A 19,576-nucleotide genomic window follows, 5' to 3' on the forward strand; every position below is an offset into this window, starting at 1 on the left:
TTCAGGCATGCCGGCTTCGCGGCTGGTCAGCATGCCTTGGCAGAACCGGAAGCGAGCGTTCCTGCAAGTGGTGACAACCTGCAGCCACTAACCGAAGCATGGGACACGCTTCGCAGTGTCGATGCAAAGGTGCCAGATGCTGTTGAACTGGATGACTTCTTGTGTGCGGACGTCGACTTGATCGTACACGAGGAATTCAGCGACGACACTATTATCGACAGTGCGCGCAAAGGAAATGAGGAGAGTGACGAGGATGGCGAAAACCAAGCGCAAGGAAAGCAAGTAACCTCGCGTGATGTGCTTGACGATTTTGATTTTATCCAGAGTTTCCTCGGCAACCACGACGACGACCAAGCTATGCATAGCTTATCAAGCTGCGAAGCCCGAGTCGGGAAGCTCCTGCACAGCAATGTGAAGCAGAGCAAAATAAGCGACTTTTTTACTCAATTTTGGCTCTGGAAAATCATGGGTGTTCTTATTTGCCCACTTTCGCGACAGCGAAATTCTTGCAAGAACGAAAAAGTTTTCCTTCCGCGACGGTTTCCTTATTGCAGGGATAGATTGTAACTTGAAGGTCACTCTAGTTATAACAGACTCACTTATGGTCATCGTAAAAGTCTGCTGTAACAGTATTCCTGTTATGCAGACTTCTCTCATATAGACCAAAATCTTGGACATTATCGAGGTCAGCTGTAATGAGATTGTACTGTATTCAAACACTTCCCAGAAGAGAAACGCCTAAAGACACATGAAAATAAAAAGGCACTGTTTCATCTCTTCATCTGTCACTGTAAAGACCAAATAAAGGCTTTAATATTGCAAAGCTCTAGGTATGACGGAAAGGTGATGCACACATACCGAGAAACAGGACATGGGTCCTTGCTGTGTTGTAAACCTACGCATGGCCTCCTTGATCTCCTCCGGCTTGATGCCATCAGATGGAAGCAAAGGTCTTGTGCCACTGCTGCCAGCCTAGACAAAAGAAAGGAATTAAATGAATAAGGACCACTACACATAGATGAGCCTAAACTTCTCACAAGGAAGCACAAGAGAGGTAGAGAGCAGTACAGCATACTAATGCGAATTTTTGCAAGCCGGGGCTATAAGAATACCCCTGCTAATATAGACGGTACTCGTATATGCTGTAACATCGCCCACAATTTCATTACAGAATCTTCAGGTGGGTTTCATTAGCAGTGCTACAGGCTACTGTGCCAGGCCTGGAGGGCAAAAAAAGATCATCATGCTGGGGCTTGGGCTTGTGGGTTCCACAGACTTTGTGTAGTGCGCTATCATTTTTTAACATGATAGCGTTAAGTCCCGTTGTCCTGAAAATCCGGTGTTGGCATTGTGAGCGAAGAATCACGAGCATCACTCTGGCTGCTGGTGCCCATAGAGACACCTAGGAGGCAGGTGGGCCATCTAGGCCATGTGACCTTGCGGCGTCATCACTACCTGCCCACTGGATAGTGAGCAAACTGCCCACCGTGGCAGGTGGCAGTTAAAATAATGATTGTTCGCTCGGGAAGAGCAGCCTGGACTGCACAAGGTCTACTGCTGGAAGCACCTACCATCGCAGAGCAGTGGCGCATCGCTTAACCGCTGCACCACTGGACCAGGAGTGGTATGAGGACTCTCAGGGATATATGAATGTAAAGTAGAGAATGACCTTCTGCACATATAGGAATTACAGCATTACACTTTCACGTCATACCTTTAAGGCAAAGATTAAGTGTCCCCTCCAGTTTTTTTTAATACTTGTCGTGGTCAGACGAGCAAACAGAGCTCCAAATCAGCGAGCTTCTTAAAAATCCCCCAAAATATGAGTGAATAAGAGCCAGAAAGCGTTTTCTGAAAAGCTTTGAGTTCATGAAGAAAGGAAAGGTGCAGTCATAACCAGAGTGATTATTTCTCCAGCAGTTTCAGTTGCAATGGTACCAGCTTTATTGCCCTAGGGACAAAAATATGTAACCCAAATGAGGCTGGTGAGAACGCATGAATATCCCTATATGGCAGCATTTAAGAGAAAAAATACATACATAACTAAGCAACGTTTGAATACTTCAAATCTATGAGGCCCTATAAGGTATGAAAGATACTAAAACGGGGAGCCTGAATTTGTGTTAGTATTGTTGAATATTGCAGTCTAAAGACTGAGAGTCACATAGTTGGATACAAGCCAAGAACACAGTTACAAATGCTCCAGAAAGCATGCCCTCCAGCCAATGGCCTTGACCCTTTGCCGTTATGTCACAATTAATCCCCAAGCATACCATCACAGGTGGCTGGCATGGTGTCCCTGTAGAATGGGATTAATTGTGATGTCATGACAATTAATTGACGCCATTGACTAGATGGCCGCCTTCGAGGAGTGTTTCCCACTAGAATCTTTAGTTGTATCTGACAACAGTGAACTATGTTCTTTAGTTGTATCTGAAAACAGTGAACTGACAACCTTGGCACAACACCGAAACGTAAAATCTGCACATTTATTTTTCTTAACAATCAGTTTGACTCAAAAACCAAAGTAAACCAAAGCTTCAGGCCATGACAGGATTGTAATTGCACTCAGTTATTGCTGCACCATCATTATGGTGCACTGCGCCAAATACTCATAGCTGCACACAGGACACTTTAAAACCACTGGTGGGCAAGCTTAATGGACTAGAGGTGCTTTAAAAATATTCAAAGACAAAAACACCCCTGCGTTCAGAGTCATCAAGTGATAGAACAGCAGTGGAGCCAAGTTCCAGTGTGCAGTATTCTTCACTCACAAACATGCAGCAATGTGAAGCAAGTGTACTTCAATATTTGTGTGATATGCACTGCCATGTAACTTTGTTATGTTTGGTTTCCCAATCTGCTTTGTTTATTGCAACCTGTGTGAAACCCTAATCATCTATTCGTCTGGATTAGTAGAACCAAATGCACATCCATACACATAACATTTCAAGATTGTAAATTTCACTTTCAGGGCCCCATGAGCAAAAAGCCGTGCTTCAAGAATGGCGAGCCCACATTTAAAGTTTAACTGACCATGGAGGTAGAGGGAGTAGCCTCCTCCGTAACAGACCGCGGGTTTTCCTTGATGCCAAACAGCCGGCAAGAGGGGTACTCAGGGTTGCCAACCAGGGTAGGCATTGAGTAGGAGAGCGGGTCGCTGGGGTTATGGGTGGCCTCCTTCTTCACAAGCAGCGACAAGTCTACGATCTGAAGCAAGAACATGGCAAGCAAGGTCAGAACAATGGGCTCAAAAGAACAAAGCAACAATCCTACCCTACATTATCACAGGGACCTGTTATGAGCTTGAAATGCTTAAAAGTTGGTATCTTAGCATGGTATGGCACCATGCCAAACAGGCATGCTGCAATTTGTTGCAGCAGCCATCTTTTTGGATGGGTGTCAAGGTGTATCAACTATTTGGGAAGGGTGAAGGCAAGGAGAAAAGTGCCATTTCAATATAGTCGGCCACAGATGATAACGTGAGGAGGCATGGCACCAGCCTGGCCGGCCACCCCAGGCCATGCCCTAGTTTACAATTAACAATTTCTCAAGCTCTGCAGCAAAATTCCCCCCAAATTAATTCAGTTTGCTTATAAAAGGCTCCACAAGATTAGTTTTAAGCATTTCATGCTCAGAAAATTTGAAGTGACAGACAAAGTAGGTCCTATCTGCCCTGCTTTCTACTTCAAGCTGCAAGGTCAGAAGACATTAAGCAAAAGAAATATTAACCTTGGGAACGCTGACAAACACTTCCAAATTTGGCAGCATCAACTGTTGGCGAGTTACCCTGACATAATGGCAGAACAGCACTATGGCACATGGTCAGAAAAGAAAAAAGGATGCAACACAGAGCTGATGCAATACGGATGCAAAACACAATAACGAAACAGCGCTGTGCTGTGTCCTTTTTTTTCTTCATTGGCACGCCTCTTTTCACCATCACTACCAAGCTGACAATCTCTGAAAATAAATTGCCACACAAAAAAAAATTTCTGACATCATCAAAAATATCAGCACAGTCTAGAGAGAAGAGCGAGAGAGAGAGAGATAAAGAAGAAGAGAGAAGGCAGGGATGTGAACCAGAAGGGTGTTCCGGTTGGCTACCCTGCACTCGGGCAGAGTCTAAATCCACTGCCATGGAAAAGACCTCTCCCAGTGATACTCCATTACCCATACTGCATCGTCCACATCCACTTTTCCTTAAGACTTCCTAACATCGCTATTATACCTGGTTCTCTCGAGCACTTAATGTGTTTTCCTGCCTGTGGTAACCATCCAGTCACTCATCATTGTGCAAGCACTTAGAACGTGGCATTCAGATGGCCATCACTCGTCAGAAATGTGCTAGTCCAGCTTGCTAATGAACTCAAAAGTTTGTTTATGCCACCATCAGGCTTACATGCTGTTTCTGCTATGATGTTTTCCTCGTTTGCGAGGTTTCCCTCACCACCTGGACTATTCCACTGCCAACCGTGCCACATAAGTCCCCAAGCAGAGCCAATAAGGTTTCCAATGAAACCACGAACGTATCTCCCTGTCAAACCGGCTGAATTGTTTCATCACCACAGTAAGTATGTTGATCCTACTACATGTTTTTATAACAAGGAAGAGAGCTTTACGAGTTTAGGAACAACTGCAGCACTATTATTTAAGAAAAAATATGGCCTTCATCAGCTATTTACCCACCACAAAGAAAAAAAGCACGGCACCAATCATAACATCAGCCAGAGGGCTTTTACCGTTATTTGTACAACATACTGCCCCCTGGCGGTGTTGCCAACCGAGCATCAAGACAGCTGAACGTTTCAAAGAAAAGTGTTTATTGGGCGAACTTGGGCACTCAAAAGAACTGAACACAGCGGCGACAGCAACAAGCTTGCTGGGTGGTCGTCAAAGATTGGGCTTGCCACCCTTCTCGGCCATGCTCAATTTAAAGGTGATGAAGAATGAGGTAAGGAGTCTCTATTAAGATCTGACAACCTCAAACATTGTAGAAGCAGTTGCACATGGCTACCATCCTTCCAGAGAAACCAGGTCGCCTCTCACTTGATATTTGCCGGCCTGCTTGGCCCCAGCTGTGCAAGTCTGTCTGACACAAATGTAGTTCCCGCCCCAGATGGTATAGAATTTACTTTTTTTTTAAGTGTTCGCTTTTCTTGCCCTTTCCCACTGTCCGCAGCACAGTCCTTGGCAGTGCGCCAAGATGCTCTACGCTAATAACATCCTGGCCTCTTTATCTTTAAATAGGAGCTGGGCTAACTTGGCAGAGTGCCAAGACGCTGTGCCCCCTTGACAGGAGCATGGGTGGGGGTGGCTACATTCATGGGGTAATGCCTACATGCATGAGGGAATACATGGGTGTGTTCTTTTTGCTTTTTTTTCTTGCCAGTCCAGATTAAATATAATCGGCTATAACGACGAAATTTTCCGGTTTTCTCAATATCATTATAAATGGACTGCACTGTATATACACCAACTCACCCAAATTTCACTTATAAAATTATGCACTTGATTTAAAGTGACTACTAAAAAGCTGAACAGCTGTGAGCTCTGTAGGATTTTCTGGATAATAATTGCTGCACTCAGCTGCACTTTGCTTAGCGCTACAGTAGAATCTTGATCATATGAATCCCACGCTGTCACGAAAAATATTCCTATCATCCGAAATTTGTTTCACCGTAAACTAACAAAATTCGTATGCAGAATTTACACAGATCCCTTTTCGGCTGACAAGGTTTGCCTATGGCTGCGCATCACTGCCGACTTACAGCGTCCACGCTGTGCTGGTCACGCAGCACCCTCACTGCTCATGACACGTGACTGGTAATCGCAATGCATGAGTTGTATGGGCACCAAGTACTTCGTGCCTGAGGGTGCAGTAGCGGTTCCCGAGAGTTGTTCGTAACATCCGCATTTGTGCCCACTGCACATAATGCACTCTGCCCAGGGCATTTTATGAATTTGCATCAACTGAAATTGTCTAAATTCTAGTGCAGTATTAGACATTATGAACACAAAATCAATACAAAGTGCGCCCCTTCCCATTAAGTAGCCTAGTCATCACAGGTTTCTTGTTAATGACAAGCTATCCTTTTCATTTGTAGAAAAAAATTATGCTTGAGCTAAAAGAGTGCATAAACAAATGAGGTCACCGTAGCCACAGTTTCATAGGCCAAGTAACTGAAGACATCCAAGACAGAAGGTGCTGGTTTCACGTCACTGTCGATGTCCTTCAGCAGCCACTCTCGAAACCGCCCCACCTTGTTTCTCCGGCCTGAAATGTTCCGAGCACAGCAAACCAAATCAATGGCAACACCAGCAGTAAACTCAACTAGACAATGACATGTACAAGGAATAAGCGCTGACAACCTGAAGTAGTCATCAATGGTCAAACACAATTTCACAACCACTAAATTGGAAATTCAGCTCTTCTACAGGTAGACTAGGAGTTTGAGGTACTGGCTAACTGAGAGATTAAGGATTACTGGCAAACCGATAACCGAAAGATAGCTGAATTTCGATTAACATTACAGGCTAAGATAATTAAATCACAAAAAAACAGGAACAGTACATTACTAGGACTCAATTATTTGAGCTCAGTCTTGCTAAATTGGATTTTGATGTTTTCTTAAGACAGTCAAACCTGCTCATTTAAAGCTCCAATATATATAATTAAGCCTATGACATCTGAAATATGCCCTGGGGATTCCTATGTAAGGGCAAAAAAGGGTTAGTGTTTGTCCCTCGCCGGTATATTCCAGCCTCACAGCATAGCAGCTTGCAGAATGTGCTTTCCCTCAGCACCTGCACCACGCAGGAAGGCTTGCTTCAGAGCCACATTGGATGTGTAATGCCTCCAACCTAACCCTGAAGTAGCAGCAAAAGTTCCCCAAACCGTACGAGATGTGGCTGGTGAATGCATTTCGTCACATCTGCTAAACACCGCTTCAGCCACTCTGCCAGCATGCATTGCACTTCATTTTTACGTTTCATCGGTGATGGCAAAAGTGACGGAAACTTGGAACGTAAGTCTCACACTGCCGAGGCTTTGAACTGAAACCACCACTGCGAAAGCAATGTTGAAATCAACACAGGCAGTCGCAGTGACTGCAGTCACCAATGCATATGCACCTATGACCACAGGGAGGGTGGGGTCACAGGTGCAAACTGCACCTCACGTGCATCGGGCACCCTACCTAGCTAAAGACAAATAGATACAGTGAATTCTCGCTAATTTGACCCCCGTTAATTCGGAAATTCGGATACATCGAACTAGAAGTGCGGTCCCCACTGACGCCCATGTAAGCCTATGGCGTCGGACACTCATTAATTCGAACGAGGAGTCACATCAAGGTACGACCTGCGCAGCCAACGGTTATCCATATAGACCCCCTGATCCTGAATTGCATGAAACAGTAGTGCCTGTCTCAGGCTTGTGCACTATGGCAGGCGCAACAACAATCAAAAGTCCCCCTTTTCCGAAATTTAGCTCAGCCGCATAGTTTCAGTTCCGCTTTTCTTAACTTCACGCCATCCTACGGATGCAATCGGACGCGTGTGCATCTGCCAGTTGTGCCGTTTCGGATGCTGCTTGGCATGCCATTCGTCTTTTATTTTTATTTTGGAATGGTGCCACGCCATTATATCACCTGCCTAAGCATATTTCCCTCACTTGCATCCCCGTTCTTCTGCAGTCCTTCCAGTATGCTGAAACGCGCTGTCCACAGTTCATGTGGTGAAGCATCCTCAAAATGCGACGGGGTCGTTTGTGAAGAGGCACCACTGCAGCTGCGTTGCACTGCAAAAATGGCCGCAGAGGCATTTCGATTTTGCAGCAATTCTTCGACTATCCCAGCTGTGTGTGTGCACAGCAAAGCACATGACGAAACCGCAAAAAATTGTCATTGTCACTCGGTTTTCATCTCAAATGTAGACAACCATTGCTCAGGCGTTCATTAGATAAAATTACTGTGACACAAACAGTTTACGGCAGCTTTTTGAAGGCCGTTCGATAATTTGAATTTTTGCATGATTCCAACACTTTTTCAGGTCCCTTGAACGCCAAATTAACGAAATATTACTGTATTTATAGTTGCATCGCCTTTGTATTGGGATGATAATAATTGTCACTCAGCCATTAATTCCTACCACTCTAAACTTCTTCGGACTAAATGCCAATTTTTTTGCCATTTCTTGCTGTTCTCCGTCAATTGCCTCTTATTTGCTTCTACTTTTTTAAAGGTGAGCATACCCTGGGTGTTTCTAAACCCAGGCGCATCTCAAATTTCTGTGGTGGCCCCATGCACCAAGGGCTGAAGGGCCTTACAGCAATAGCAAATATCATCGGTGGAATCAAATTTTTGCTGGTAGCACTTCGTCCTCAAGCGCCCAGCCCTATCCTCGAAAAGTAAAGCCTTTTCTTTGGAAATGTCAAAAAAGCATTCCCTATTAATTTTAGCTCTAGCTATCCCATAGAGCTCCAATGTCGGCTTGTCGAGTATTTTTCCAGTGAGTAATTTATGAGGTTTACACTATTCTGTTTAATGGTTATATTAATATATCTTTTTTCCTTTTGACATATTACCAAGTCAGAGTCCTCCATGTTCCCCATTCACCTACTGTTTATTTTAACCTCTAATCTTTATATGCTGCCTAATTCATGACCAAAATGATCACGGCTGAACAAGAATGATTCCAAACACATTCCCAACAGAGCCCCAACTCTGGCCAGCTGAACAGGCATCAAAATTTTTATTGTCATTACAAAATGTCATTACTCTGAGAAGTACTAACCTTTTGGTTATTTTCTGCATGATAGAGATGTGGCAATGAAATATTGCTAGCCTAATACATGCTCTAAACTGGTCTTTGTGCACAATGTTCCATGTACAGCCGCCTGCAAACTTAACACTAATGCTCCACTACCTGGCTTAGACTGACATTAGTTCCGCTGAGTATGACGACTGGGCCACAGACCATAACAAAGCGGATGCAGGGCACCCCTTAACATCAGCCACTGCTGCAAATACACCACGCAGCATGGTTCCGGATCCACCAGCTACCGCTCAGCAATACTAACGCCAGTTCAAGCCATGCACTCGAGCATTCATGTTAAGTCTGCAGGCAGTTGTGCATCTATAGCAAAAAGAATTTCAATCGGCCTCTGGGCATGTTGCTGGCCAAAACCTGACCAGAAAGTTCTTCCTCCCTGGGAGTAAGAAAGCCACACCAAACAACACATGGTTGCTGTTTTAAGCAGCATCAAAGCTGCCATGTTTTGCCAAAATCTATTTAGTTTACTGCTGCCAAAATAGATGTTACTTTCACTGACCAGCCTCACTACATTTGGCCCCCTCATTGTTGAAGTTTTATAAATACTGCAGCACATTTGTTGAAACCAACTGTGCTTTAAAAATGATTTCCATCATTGCTGACTGACATATTATACAACAATCTGTACGTACCGTCTGAAGTACTGCACTCGGAGCAGACAAAATCTCTCAGTACCTGACACGTTATAATTAGGGCCTCTCATTTTCAGGTAAAACCCAGTTCCACCTAATTCTTGCACCTCGAACAGACTTCTTAATAATAGGGTTAAATTCAATTTCTAGCAGAAAATGCGCCCTAAGGAAAGTATGCTTTGCCAGTTCACAAGCTGAAGCTGAAGTGCACTAAGCTGAAGAACAGTGCTTTCAGTTAAATGTTGATCATATTAGTCCTCTTAACGCTTAATTGTTAACCATCACATTGCTTACAAACTCGGGACAATTTTGAAAAGTATGCCTTAGAAACTACAGGCCTGAGCACCGGCATAACATAAATCGGAAGTCTCACCGGCATAACTCTAACTATGTTAACAAAGTCCTGATATACGGCTAGTGTGATTACGAATAAATGTTTTGGCAGTGTATAAAGGCACTGTTTTAGCTAAGACGCTTAGGTGCTTTCAGAGGTAGATCTCATGATGCATTTTTTTTTTCCATTGTAGTACAAATTCATCAGAAAAATTAAAATGTGTAATAGCACATAAAGAGCCAACTGCGTGGCATGTGCCCACCACTCACAGAAAGATGATGCTCTTGCATTGCAGTATTCCACATACTGGGCTTGATCCATGGTTTTAGTGAAAGCATCTGCTCTCTGCATAGATCGACAAAAACATTGCCACAATCAAAAGCACAGCTTTTCACATCAACCATATTCACAACACCTTCGAAGAGATCAAAGAAGCCCAACTGGTCACGCAGTTAGCTAGGCTCCAGCAGACTCCTACGGGGCGCTCGCTCCTTAGCCGACTGGGGCTAGGCGGAACTGCGGAATTCGAGAATCGTACTGCGAGCATACCGGACGCAATCCGCCAGATGCTAAAGGTTCGCTCCCTTCCCCGGAACATGGACCCCAACTTGCATGCGGCCCGTAGGGCAGCCCGGGCGAGGTATGTACAACAAAATCTAGCTACAAAATCCACAACGGTATACACGGACGCGGCTCCGTATACAAGAAGCTCACATAACAGCACAGTGGCGGTAGTTATTGATTCGGACTTAAAGGAATTAGCTAGCACCTCAGTGAGGGATTGCACGGTAACCGAAGGGGAGGAGCTGGCCGTAGCTCTAGCGGCGGTAGCCGGTTATCGAAGCAACATGTCCCTTACCATCCTTACAGATTCGAGAGAAGCGTGCCGTAACTACATGAACGGCCGCATAGGTCGCGCCGCGCTCCGGCTCCTCCAGAGCGCGACCCCACCAAAAGTCATACATAGCATTTACTGGGTGCCAGGACACACCGACATAGCGGGGAACGAACGCGCCGACGAGGTAACTCGAGGGTATACGAGCCGAGCTTCCTCCCAATCGGACGATCTACCTGACCGAGTCAGTCCTACGTACTCAGACATTCTCAACTACTATAAGGGGGTACGGATCCGCTATCCGCCGCCTCATCCTGATCTAAATCAACTAGAGGCAGTGTATTGGCGAAGATTGCAGACAGGAACATTCCCAAACCTGCATATCCTTAGCAAGATTTACCCGACGCAATATCGGGACACTTGCCCGTGGTGTGGCAGCAAACCATCGTTGTACCACATCACGTGGGAATGCAGTAAAAATGACAGCTTTCGCAAAGACCCGAGTGCGGAACAGTGGGAGAGCCGGCTCTCCAGCGGCGATCTGGGTTGCCAACAAGGTCTGATCCAGCACGCCCAACGAGCAGCGAAGCTCAGCGGAGCCCTGGAATAGGGGCACCGACCCTGTGAGAAGAAGGAAGATGGACCTCTTCTTTCTCGTCTGCTACTAGCACCTTTCTAGAGCATTAAAAGTCTTTCCTACCTAAGCCCAAAATGCCAAAAACCAAGTGCTGACAAAATGTGTAGCTAAAGCATCCTACAGGTACTAACTGCAAATGGCAGTTAAAATTTTATGTGAAGTAATGCAAAACTGCTGCCAAGTGCTAAAGCACCAACATGTTCAACGATGACGTCATCACCGCATACATTTGTGACAGAACTTAATGCACATTTGAGAAAAAGAAGACCGCACAATCAAACACAAGTTCAAAGGGACACAAAATAGCCTCAAAACCAATATCCCACTTTCTCCTCCCTATCTCATAAACCAGTCTATATGCTGTTAAACTACTATCATATTTTGGCACGGTGATAAAAAGCATTTTTTAAACAGCCAGCAGGAAGTTCCCCAAATGTCATCAAATCTAGCAAGACAAGACACGAAGAGATTTGTATACCCAAAGGCTGAAGTAACTGTCCAAGCAGAGCAGGAGAAACAGGCAGCACCACATATACAGTACAAGACAGAAAAATGATCTGCCAAGTGACTGCCTGTTTCAAGGAACACCACCACTGCAGGATAGGTGAGGTCCAGGTCACCTCGTTGGTTGAACGTGCCAAACAATGCCAACAACCAGACCAACCGAATTTAAGCAGGCTCAAAAAGTCCTCAGGTAAACAACTGTGCGCTTTTCAAACTGCCTGCCCTTGCTGGTCCACCTGTCGGCCTTACCGAAAGCCTTCTAATAATGATCTTGCATATATTTTTAGGGGATTCGCCCAGCTGAGGGATGAAAATAGACACATATTAAGAGTGCTAAGGCTCTGTGCAGATTAGTTTTACTTAGAAAATAAACATCCGCAGAAAAGAACCGTTAAGGAGACTGACAGAGGGGGGGGACTGTTAAAACCTATACTATTGCAACGCACGTAGGTGAGGAGCATCCCTGAGCCCCATTTACCACCGGATAGTGCACAAGTGTGGCACGCTCCTCCAGTGCAGGGTGCATAAAGGTACCAGCTATAATTCCAAGCCCAACACTTCTACCCTTGTGGTCAAGCATACTAAGCTCCAAAGGCATGGAACATTCCTGAAATCAGCACTTCATTTGTGGTCTAACTGCAGTTTACCTCAAAGAATTATCTCCAATGTTGCTATGAGAACACTGAAAAATTTTAAAATCTCAACATTTCTATAAATAGTAGGGTCGGAACAGGTGACCAGCGCACCAGCGACTGCAGCCTATGTGCTACTGAACGTGCTTGATTAATTATCATCCTTGAAATTGTGCAATTATCAAAATTATCAAGGAATTTTTAAAAGCGACAAAGCAACACTGTAAGTTACAAAGCAAGCTATAGCAATCAGCTTTAGACCAATAACAACCACCTGGCATTCTTTAATGTGCACTGAAATCTCAGCATGTATGTGCTATTGCATTTCGCCTGCATAAAACAGGACACCACAGCTATGACTGACCCAGCAAAATCGTGCTCAGCCGTTGGATGTGGTAGCCCTAGAACCATTGTGGTTAGTGGTTACAGTCGACTATCGATAATTCAGACTCAAAAAAATCCAGAAATATGTCTGAACTATGCAGAGTTCAAATTAAGCAGGGCCTTTTTAATACACTGGACGCTGACTGGACCAAAGTGTCAGTAAAAACTGTGCAAGCTCAAATTAATGAGATTTCACTGTTATTAAAATATACAGCATATACAGCATACATGCATTTACTTGTGAAGTGAATGGGCAGGTCTGCTAAACCACAGCAGCATGTTTCATCAGCCTATCTCCATCTGGTTTGAGTGAGGAGGCTGGACAAGAGCAATGCTTGTGTCCATATTATAATATTAATATGAAATACCATGGATTGATGAGCCAGAGTCAATGACAACTGCTCTATTCAAGTGTTTCAAGCTTGATTTCGAAACAAAATTCTTTAGTAAAGCAATTATTAATAAGTAAACACTGCATATGTTCGTAAGCGGCCTATATTGGGCAATATGCAAAAACTCGGCCTTGTTGTGAAATCATGCTTTTTTATTTTTACCCAAGAGCGGGCATAAATACTAACTTGGTTTGGTTTCATGGGGTTTAATGTCCTAAAGCAGCTCAACTATGAGGGCTCCGAATAGATTCGACCATCTGGGGTTCTTTAACGCGCACCGACATCGCATAGTACACAGGCCTCTAGCACTTCGCCTCCATCAAAATGCGACCGCCGTGGTCAGAATCGAACCTGTGTCTTTAAGGTCAGCAGTTGAGCACCATAACCACTAAGCCACAGCGGCAGCAATAAATACTAACTACAGTATCAGTTATACTGTATATATGAAAAATACATTGAACCTTCCTAGCCTTTCCCTTCGTAGAAAACTAGCGCGAATACTAACTTTTCACAAGATTTACTACCACAATCATCAGCTAAAACGGGATCTTCTATTTGAACCATCGTTCATATCACCTCGCACGGATCATCGCCACAAGGTACGCATCCCATACTGCCGAAGCAATGCATATTTTAACTCGTTTATACCCAAGACGGCGAGCGATTGGAACCACCTGCCTACCTTGGTTGCCGACATTTCTGACACCTGTTTATTCAAAAATGCCGCGGAAAACTATGTGTTTAACTAGGCTGTTTTCTTATGCAATCTGATTTGTATTTTGTTCAAGCTTACATTTTTTCATTCCTTGCTGTATTACATTACATTTTCCATTTACTTTTTGTTTTCATTTTGCTGCATTGTTTTTACTTTTTTATCCACTCCCTTCTGTAACGCCCCACTGGGGCCCTGAAGGTATTGTAATAAATAAAATAAATAAATACTGCAAACTGCATTCTTTGTTGTGCTACTTGAAACAAGCTCAAAATTAGGCAAGGTTTAGAAATCATAACTGTTCACTATGAACAACTTATGACATTTAGGACACTGACAAAAAGATAATGATGTCCCCTCAATGCCCTATTCAGTCTCAAGCTGAGCCAGCACAAGCTGCTTAATTCTGCACTGCGATCAATCATCACTTAGGGTATCTGATTGTTCAGGCTACCCAGTTTCCCTAATCATGAGGTGAGCTTTTGATAATTGGGGTAGCCCACAATAAAGCAAAGGGCACAACAAGTTGAGATGAATTGGCCAGCAATTACCGCTTGTCTCTCAAATTGGACTTCATCTCGCCGAGAGTTGGAAAACACATCAGACAGCTCTCCTGTCTGGTCGATGAACGAAATGAAGTCACGGCAAATCTTGATACGCTTGAATGGGGGAAAGCCAGGAGACTTTTCATCTGCGGCAGGTGAAAAAAAATGACAGCAGTTACAAGGTTAGCGCTATACTCCATATTTTTAATTTTCTCACTAACACTGCGTGAAAATGCACGGAGAAGTCGTTCTCTTTTTTTTTTTTTTTCTAACATTGTGGCAGCAAGAATCCTACCATCTGTCCCTCACTACAGAAAAGTTTGGCAAACAAGAAACTTGAAGGTACCAAGCATTGTGTTATTCATTTATTAAAAACGTGCGTCCTCATTCAAAGAAATGTGACCAGCTGAGGACATAAGCTAGGCACTCGAAACGATCAGAGCAGCCTAACTACCACATACTCAACGTCATAAATGCATGAATTAAGCACATATATTCACAATTCCACCAAAAAATCACCTAACAGCAGTAAGCTTGCAGTGCACCTAAGCACAGATGCTAGTTTAAGAATTCAAAAAATAATCTATTAACCATTGCAAGCTTTTTAGCAAAAATTCGGCCACTAACAACCTTGGCACTGGTGGTGGAGTAGCAGCACCTGCAGTGTTGGAAGAATAATTTGTGAAGCGTCAATGAGCAGTAAATTCTTGGTGAGCTGCCTGATTTTAAAAAGACTAATGAAAAACCACAATATTATACTATTCACAAACCACTTCTTGTTAATAAAAATTGAATTAATTTTATGCCTAACCATCAGCACTTGCCATAAGAGACCAGGACTCAACACTGGCAAAAATGTTACAAGACATATGATGCCAGGTGTTCAGAAGGGCCCAAAAATGATGACAAGTGCTAATAGTGCCCCCATGATGTAAAAATTCACTTTCACTCACAATTCAGGCCATTCCCAGCCAACAACAGACAACAACATGAATAAGTTGTTAAGTTGAATTGTTGAGCTTCGCTGCGATAAGCTGACAATCACGAACACAACTTGCGTATACGACCGAAACCAGCAGCAGGTAATCTCGCTCCACCCATAGCGCCATGTTAACACCTCAGAAAATTTAAATCTAAATCATCTGGATGTTCTTTATACTAATATCAGAAGCATTTTGCCAAAACGCGATGCACTTCACCATATCGCTGACACCATCGAATTCGACGTCATTCTGCTAACAGAAACATGGTTAGATTCATCTATGGATTGCTCAGAACTTCAGAATACTTCCTTTGATTTTGATATCTTTCGCTGTGACCGTTTGAATCGACACGGGGGCGGCGTCCTTGCCACTACCAAACTTTGCCTGCAGCGCTCTATAATAGACAAGAACTCTCCTTTCGAAATTTTATTCTTATCATCCAAGTCTTCATATCCACCTGTAATCTTTGGCGTCTGCTATCATCCACCAGACACCGATTCACATTTTCTCCCATCCTTCTATTTGGCAATTTCAACTTCCCGCTCGTATCCTGGTCTAATTTAGCGCACACAATATCAAAACATAACAGGGAAAGCACGTTTGTTAACACCTGCATGACTTTCCGTTTATCACAACTAGTTTCCACCCCCACGAACGTTACAGACCATTCTTCAAACATTCTCGATCTCGTGTTAACCTCCCATCCCGATAAAATTTCATCTCTTGTCTACCTTCCCGGCCTTAGCGATCATACAATCTTATACGCGACGGTCCAGTCCTGGCTTCACGTACTAAACACATAAAGAAAACCATAAACCGTTATGATAAAGGTGACTACGAAAGTATTAACAATGAACTTGCTGCTTTTAGCTCCTGGCTTCTTAGGAATTTTTCAATGCGCTCCATCGAACTAAACTGCTCACTCTTTAAAACTAAAAACTTATTGACATACACATTCCCACAATCAATCTGAGCATTCTTCATCACCATGGTTGAATGCAACTCTAAAGTGCCTTCGTAATAAAAAGAAACGTCTATTTAGAGCAGCTGAACACACTAATAGCGTCGGTACTTGGTCGAGAAATTTTACACCTGAAAAGATGTTTGAATCACAATCAGCGAAAGCCAAACGTGTATTCTACTCACCCACTTTGCCCGAAATGCTCTGCTCTAATCGCCAAAAATTTCGCAATGTTTTTAATCTCAAGCATTTGAAGCATTTATCTTTAAATTGCATACAAAACTGCCCAGTTCCTGATGACGAAGCTGCAGAATTATTAAATCATACTTTTTCAGCTTTATTTACAAATGAACCGGATGACGACGCACCTAAAGTTAATTACCGCAACCATCCCAGAATGCCTGACGTAACGTTCGACACTCATAGCATTATGAAGCTCATCGAATCGCTCAAACCCACGTATTTCAGCCGACCCCCCCCATCGATAGAATTAACTCCAAAATTCTAAAGAATGCTCAAAACGTTACGAGTGTCATCTTATCTCGCTTATTTCAGTAGTCCGTTTCATCTGAAGTGGTGCCGGCCGACTAGAAAGTGGGCAAGATCATTCCGGTTCCAAAAAAAGGTCCGTCTTCTTCATGTCAAAGCTACCACCCTAGCTTGCTTACTAGTGTTGTCTCAAAGTTAATGAAACATGTAATCTACTCTAGCACAATTAAATTCTCAATATCTATCAATTTTTTTCATCCTAGCCAATATGGTTTCTTAAAGGGTCTATCTTGTGAAACACAACTAGCACTATTTGTTAACGACATATGCTCTTTTATTGATATTAACATTCCCCTAGAAGCAGTGTTCACTGACTTCGAGAAAAGCATTTAAAAAAGTTCCTCACAGACACCTTTTTTCAAAACTTTCATGCTTAAAATATTAACCCTTCAGTTCTAACTTGGACCAATTCCTTTTTCACCAGCCATCAGCAATTCGTATACGCCAACAAGAGTTCATTGCAAATGTCTCGTGTCGTCTCCGGTGTGCCGCAAGGTATTGTTCTTGGCCGCTTACTCTTCCTTATCTACATCAACGATTGTTGAATAACATATCGTCTAAAATTCGCTTGTTCGCAGATGGCTGCGTAATATATCGCCCGATCCATAGTACTACCGATATACCCGCATTTCAATATGATCTAAATCTCATTGAAGCCTGGTGTAACAAATGGTTCAAGTCTATTGTTCTTGGCCGCTTACTCTTCCTTATCTACATCAACGATTGTTGAATAACATATCGTCTAAAATTCGCTTGTTCGCAGATGGCTGCGTAATATATCGCCCGATCCATAGTACTACCGATATACCCGCATTTCAATATGATCTAAATCTCATTGAAGCCTGGTGTAACAAATGGTTCAAGTCTATCACTACTAATAAAACATCTGTAATATCTTTCCATTGAAAACACTCCTATCCACTACCCAATTACACCATTTTCGGTTCAGTAATTTCCTGCGTTCCCTCTTACAAATACTAAGGCATTAAAAAAACCAGCGACCTTTCGTGGAATGACCATATTTCAGCAGTAACAAACGATGCTGGCCGATGCCTTGGCTTCCTTTGCCGTCCGTCATCTGATACTTGTCTCCCCCTCTGTAAAACGTATGGCATATCTAACCCTCGTTCGACCAAAGTTAGGGTACGCATGCGCTTTTTGGGATTTGTACCAATCAAACCTTGCAAAACACTTCCGAATCAGTACAAAATCAAGCAGCTCGCTTTGTTTACTGTGACTACTGCTACATTACTAGTGTATCTCATCTAAAGTCTCAAGCTAACCTACCAATTCTCGTTCATCGAAGTAAAATTTCTGGACTTTGTCTTTTTCATAAATTTGATCATTCACAGCCATCCAGCTCTGCCATCCTGCCCCCTCACCGGACTTCGCAACGTGTCAGCCAAAGCAAAAGTGTTTATCCACTGCCTGCCCATACTACTGCGCATATTTCCCAATTTTTCATTAAGACTGCAAAAGGCTGGAATGACCTTCCCCCTGCTGCCATGCTCCACTCCAGTCCACTGCATTTCAAAAATTATATCGACAAAATAATTTACTGATATGTTAACTAATATACTGCTTCGATGTTGTACTGTTAGCCCTCATGTAATACCCCATATCTGAGGCCGCTGAGGTGTAAAAAAGGCATAAAAGTAAAGAAAGTAAATTTGGAATCAGCTTACAAACGTATACGTTTCCTGATGATTTCATAATGACTTCATTAATAATGTTTTGATCTAAGACCTTCTTTCCCTTAAGCAGCAAACGTTTTCCCATTTCATGAGCATATGCGACTTGTAGCCATTCTGTGAAATAGTTTCGTGCGTCACTGCCGCACGAACCGAAACCATAAACAAAAAATTGTTGTATATTGTAATAAATTATTTGAAGCACAAAGGGGCACACCTCCTACGACTAAATTATTTGAAGCACAAAGGGGCACACCTCCTCCCACTGTTCTACTATAAAGGAGCAATTCCTAGGCATAACAGTAGCGAGTGATATGACCTATGTGACCCAAGTTACAACTACCCATTATAGCACCACATTGCGATGCACAAACAAACAGAGGCAACCAAATTGGTCTCACTGCAATGCAGGGGGTGTGGTTGGCGTTAAAGTACAGAAAGCATTGGCTTCACAGCACAAAAAAAAAAAGGCAGGCACATCTATGCAAGAGAAAACAGTTCATTCTCGCATGAGAGTGACGTAGTGGATACAGCATGTCATAACAGATTTTAGGCGCAGCAGCACCTAAGCAAAACATACTTCAAACTCTTCTCCACTGCTCAAGCAAAAATGAAAGAGGCGGGAGGAGTGCAAGGGAAGGAGAAGTGCCAAAGCGTGGACAACAATGTCATTGCCTTAAGAAAGGGAACAGCTAGGCCAAAAGGTGTCACACAAAAAGTGCCTGCAAGCATGTGACCCTGTTAAGACATTGAAGGCACGCAGTCAGAAAACAGCAAATATCTCTCACCCGAGTCCGTAGATAAAGGTGCTGCTGGTACCTCCTCATTCTCCTCCGTGGGAAGTTGGGAGTAGAGGCATCCCTTCAGACACTTCATCTCCAAGTAGTGAACCAGGCGCCCCAGCTTCACCTGCGGTGGAATGATCAGGGATGCTCGCATGGTGGAAGTGA

At 43.5% G+C, this 19,576-nt stretch overlaps 1 protein-coding gene across 1 annotated transcript in view; it reads right to left on the bottom strand.

The window, feature by feature from the left end:
- The window catches only part of Spt3 (Transcription initiation protein Spt3), a 118,723-nt gene that overhangs the window by 13,464 nt on the left and 85,683 nt on the right, over nt 1–19,576 (bottom strand). Inside the window, exons 5-10 of the mRNA XM_077632305.1 lie at nt 19,415–19,535; nt 14,449–14,588; nt 10,071–10,146; nt 6,156–6,277; nt 3,037–3,210; nt 859–972 (exon numbers count right to left, since the gene is read on the bottom strand). Of these exons, the coding sequence (XP_077488431.1) occupies nt 859–972; nt 3,037–3,210; nt 6,156–6,277; nt 10,071–10,146; nt 14,449–14,588; nt 19,415–19,535 (747 nt within the window). The remainder of the gene's footprint in view (nt 1–858; nt 973–3,036; nt 3,211–6,155; nt 6,278–10,070; nt 10,147–14,448; nt 14,589–19,414; nt 19,536–19,576) is intronic.

This window comes from Amblyomma americanum, chromosome 7, assembly GCF_052857255.1.
Source record: "Amblyomma americanum isolate KBUSLIRL-KWMA chromosome 7, ASM5285725v1, whole genome shotgun sequence".
NCBI classification, from domain to species: Eukaryota; Metazoa; Arthropoda; class Arachnida; order Ixodida; family Ixodidae; genus Amblyomma; species Amblyomma americanum.